Source organism: Mustela nigripes, chromosome 11 (assembly GCF_022355385.1).
Source record: "Mustela nigripes isolate SB6536 chromosome 11, MUSNIG.SB6536, whole genome shotgun sequence".
Classification (NCBI taxonomy): Eukaryota; Metazoa; Chordata; class Mammalia; order Carnivora; family Mustelidae; genus Mustela; species Mustela nigripes.
Genome location: NC_081567.1, coordinates 8,744,653 through 8,747,819, shown reverse-complemented (window position 1 = coordinate 8,747,819; position 3,167 = coordinate 8,744,653). Strand labels below are relative to the sequence as shown.

General features: G+C 61.9%; 1 protein-coding gene across 1 annotated transcript in view; it reads left to right on the top strand.

Annotated features, from left to right (window-relative positions):
- The window catches only part of SRRM3 (serine/arginine repetitive matrix 3), a 61,629-nt gene that overhangs the window by 42,322 nt on the left and 16,140 nt on the right, over positions 1 to 3,167 (top strand). The window contains exons 10-11 of the mRNA XM_059414656.1: positions 476 to 580; positions 930 to 1,107. Coding sequence (XP_059270639.1) covers positions 476 to 580; positions 930 to 1,107 — 283 coding nt within the window. The remainder of the gene's footprint in view (positions 1 to 475; positions 581 to 929; positions 1,108 to 3,167) is intronic.

Here is a 3,167-nt window from a genome sequence, read left to right as displayed (position 1 = left end):
GTTCTCTAGCCCCTCCCCCTTCCCCGTTCTCTAGCCCCTCCCCCTTCCCCGTTCTCTAGCCCCTCCCCCTTCCCCGTTCTCTAGCTCCTCCCCCTTCCCCCTTCTAGAATCACATAATTGGGTCCTTGTAGGTCCATTTGGTCCCCGCTGCCCAGATGGAAAATTTCAGACCCAGACAGGAAGCTAAGAGCCCCTGCGAATCAGCGGCAGGCTGGGAAGTGGAACCCAGGCCTCCTGCCTCCCAGTCCAGGGTTCTTTCAAGCTCTGCCCTTGTTATGCCCCACATCCCTCCACCCTAGTCACAAGAGCACCGGCTGAGGGGTCAGTGAGGTCCCCAAGACCTATCCTAATTTTCCTAATTCCCACCAATGACCCATCTGGACTAGGGGGGCTATCTCTGTAGGAGACTAAAGGGGGTGGGGTCCCCCTTGGGGAGGTCAGGCAGAACTTAGGTACTGGCTGGTTTCTCTCCCAGGCCACACGGGGAGTCCCCAGGTCGGAGGTCCAATCGCCACAGCAGCGGCAGCTCCCAGAGCCCCTCCCTCTCCTCCCGTTACAGCGATTCCAGATCGCCCAGCAGGTAGGTCCTGGGCCCCTGGAAGGAGTTCCAGAGGTGGTTCAGACTGAACACTCGGGAGGGCTGGAGAGGGGACTGGGGAAGAGGATGGTGGACAGAACAGCAGTGCCGGGGCGGGAGGGTCCTACAAGGAGTGAGCAGGTGCCCCCTCACCCGGCAGTGAACGGGCAAGGCCTGCCCAGAGATGCCCCAGACCCGGAACTGGAAATCAAGGCCACATGCAGGCTCGGGCCTTGTTCGCTAAATGCAAGGGAGAGAGCAGGTGAGGGGCTGCCCTACGTGCAGGGGCAGCGGTTCCACTTGCAGAGGGGGCGTCCCACGCCGGCTCCCCCCGTCTCCCCTCCTCCCCAAGGCTGAGCCCCAAGCACCGAGATGACGGGCGGAAGACAGGCAGCCAGCGGTCCAGCGGGAGCCGGTCACCCTCCCCGTCTGGCGGCAGCGGATGGGGGTCGCCCCAGCAGAACGGCGGCAGCAGACAGCGGAGCGGAGCGCACGGGGGCCGCCCCGGCTCGGCGCACAGCCCGCCAGATGTACGTACGCTTCGCTTTGCAGAGGGTTCCCGCGCCGTGCGGGCTGCGCCGCGCCTGGGGAAGGAGGGGGCGGCCCCGCCGGGTCGGGCGCGGTGAGCGTGTAACCGGGGAGGAAGGCGCCGCGTCCCCCTCCTGGCCCGGGGGCGGCCTGGAATGCTTGGTGGTTGCGCCCCACCCAGCCAGAGTGTCCGGGGAGGGGGCCCCTGCAGGCTTGGGCCACCCTTGAGCTTGGCAAACGCAAGGCCAGAGGGGGCTTGACCACTGGGGCTCTCTGCCAGCTGGGAACACAGCTGAGGAGAACCCAGGGTCTCTCCTGCCTCCCTCCCCGACAGGCATATTGGGGTGGGAGGGGCGTGGACGATGCTAGGGGTCGCAGTCAGGAACCGGATTCAAGAGACAGGATCTCCCCTGGGCATCACTGAGGCCCTGAGTCTCCCTCTCCCCACCAAGCCCTCTCCCCTTCTCTGAGCACCCCCCCTCCCTCAACCCCCTCACAGCCTCACTCCCCCTCCCTGAGAGCCCTCCCCTTTCTCTGTCCCTGAGCCGGCGCCGAGCTGCATTTCTAAAGTCCCTGATGCAAGGAGAGTCTGTCCTTTTCCCAGGGACTGCCCGCGCGCAGACAGATGTCTCAACCCTGCAGGTTCCCATGTCCCCATGTCCCGTCCTTCCTAAGGCGCCTGCCAGAGTACCCATTGCTCCCTCGGAGACGCCGCACCAACACCACTCAAAAACCGTCCCTACCCATCTTGCGGAGGGGCACAGGGTCCTTGAGACCCACAAGCAAGTGTGGTGATGGTAGGGGCTGGTAGAACAGACAGGCTTCTCCGCCTTTCTCAGGTGGCTGGGCTGGGCTGGGGTCGGGGGTGGGGCTCTCCCGAGCCCCCAGGGAGGCCCACATCCCGTTCTGTTTATGGATCCTGGAATTCCTTGAGTTGGGGATAGAGCCCCCTTGGGGAGAAGGGGCTGCAGTACTGGCCGCGTGGGCGTGGCTCGGGGTGGGCACGGGGGACTTGGGGTAAGCAGGCCTGCAGGTTCCCCCCCACCAGATCCAAACTGCCCCAGAGGCCTCAGCAGGGAGGGTGGGGCTGCCCCTCCCCAGACCTCAGGTCTCAGCAGCAAACATGTCCGTGTTGGTCAGTTTCATTTTGATTTTTGGCTGTTTCCTTCACTCCCTTTCTTTTCTCAAACACCCTTACTCCCAAGGCCTTAGGGAGGAAAACCAAAGGCAGCTGACAAAAGGCTCTTGGTCTCAAGGTTAAATTTAAAGGACTTTACCTGTTTTGAGACTGCCCCCACTTGGACAGGGTACCAGGCTCCTGAGCTCCTAGGGACCTGGCTGGATCACATAGGGAAGATCACATCCCCGTCCCAGGATCTGCCTTGGCGGTAGGAGAGGACACACAGAGGTAGCTGAACACCAGGACAGGGACTGGTGCCACAGGCCCCAGAGATAATGACTCCTTCTGGGAAAATCCAGGAGAGGGTGTACCTAGGCCCCCACCACTAAGGGCACAGAGCCAGAGTCCCAAACACCTTCTCATGAGAGCTTGCCATCCTCCTGGAAAAGCACAGAAGGCAGCCAGGGCCAATAGTGGGCTCTTCCCACTTCTGGTACCATCCCTCCCTAAGCAATGGACCACCACGGGCCCTGGGTTTGTACAGACAGAACAGTCTCCACAGACCCCAGGAGAGAGCAGTCAAGGAAGACGGCCTAGCCTCTAGCCTTGGGGAGGACTCCACCTCAACAGCACCCAAATCCTGACTCCCTCCCAGAGTGGGATTCCATTTGGGCACTGCCCTGGGACTTTCCTGGGAGGCAGCACTTTGTTACCCCTTTCATGAAGCATGCTCCCCAAATCCTCTCCCTGCCCTTGGGCCCTGCGAGATCTGGGACCTCAGGACATCCAGGCCTCTCACCTGTACCTCCGGGGAGGTGAGATGGGGGCGGGGGTGTTGGGGGGTCCTAGACTTAGCCATTCACCAAAAATGTCTTCGGGGACAGCTATTTGGGGGGAGTGGGGGTATTCTTGGATGCTACCTTAAAAAAAAAAAAAAAAAAA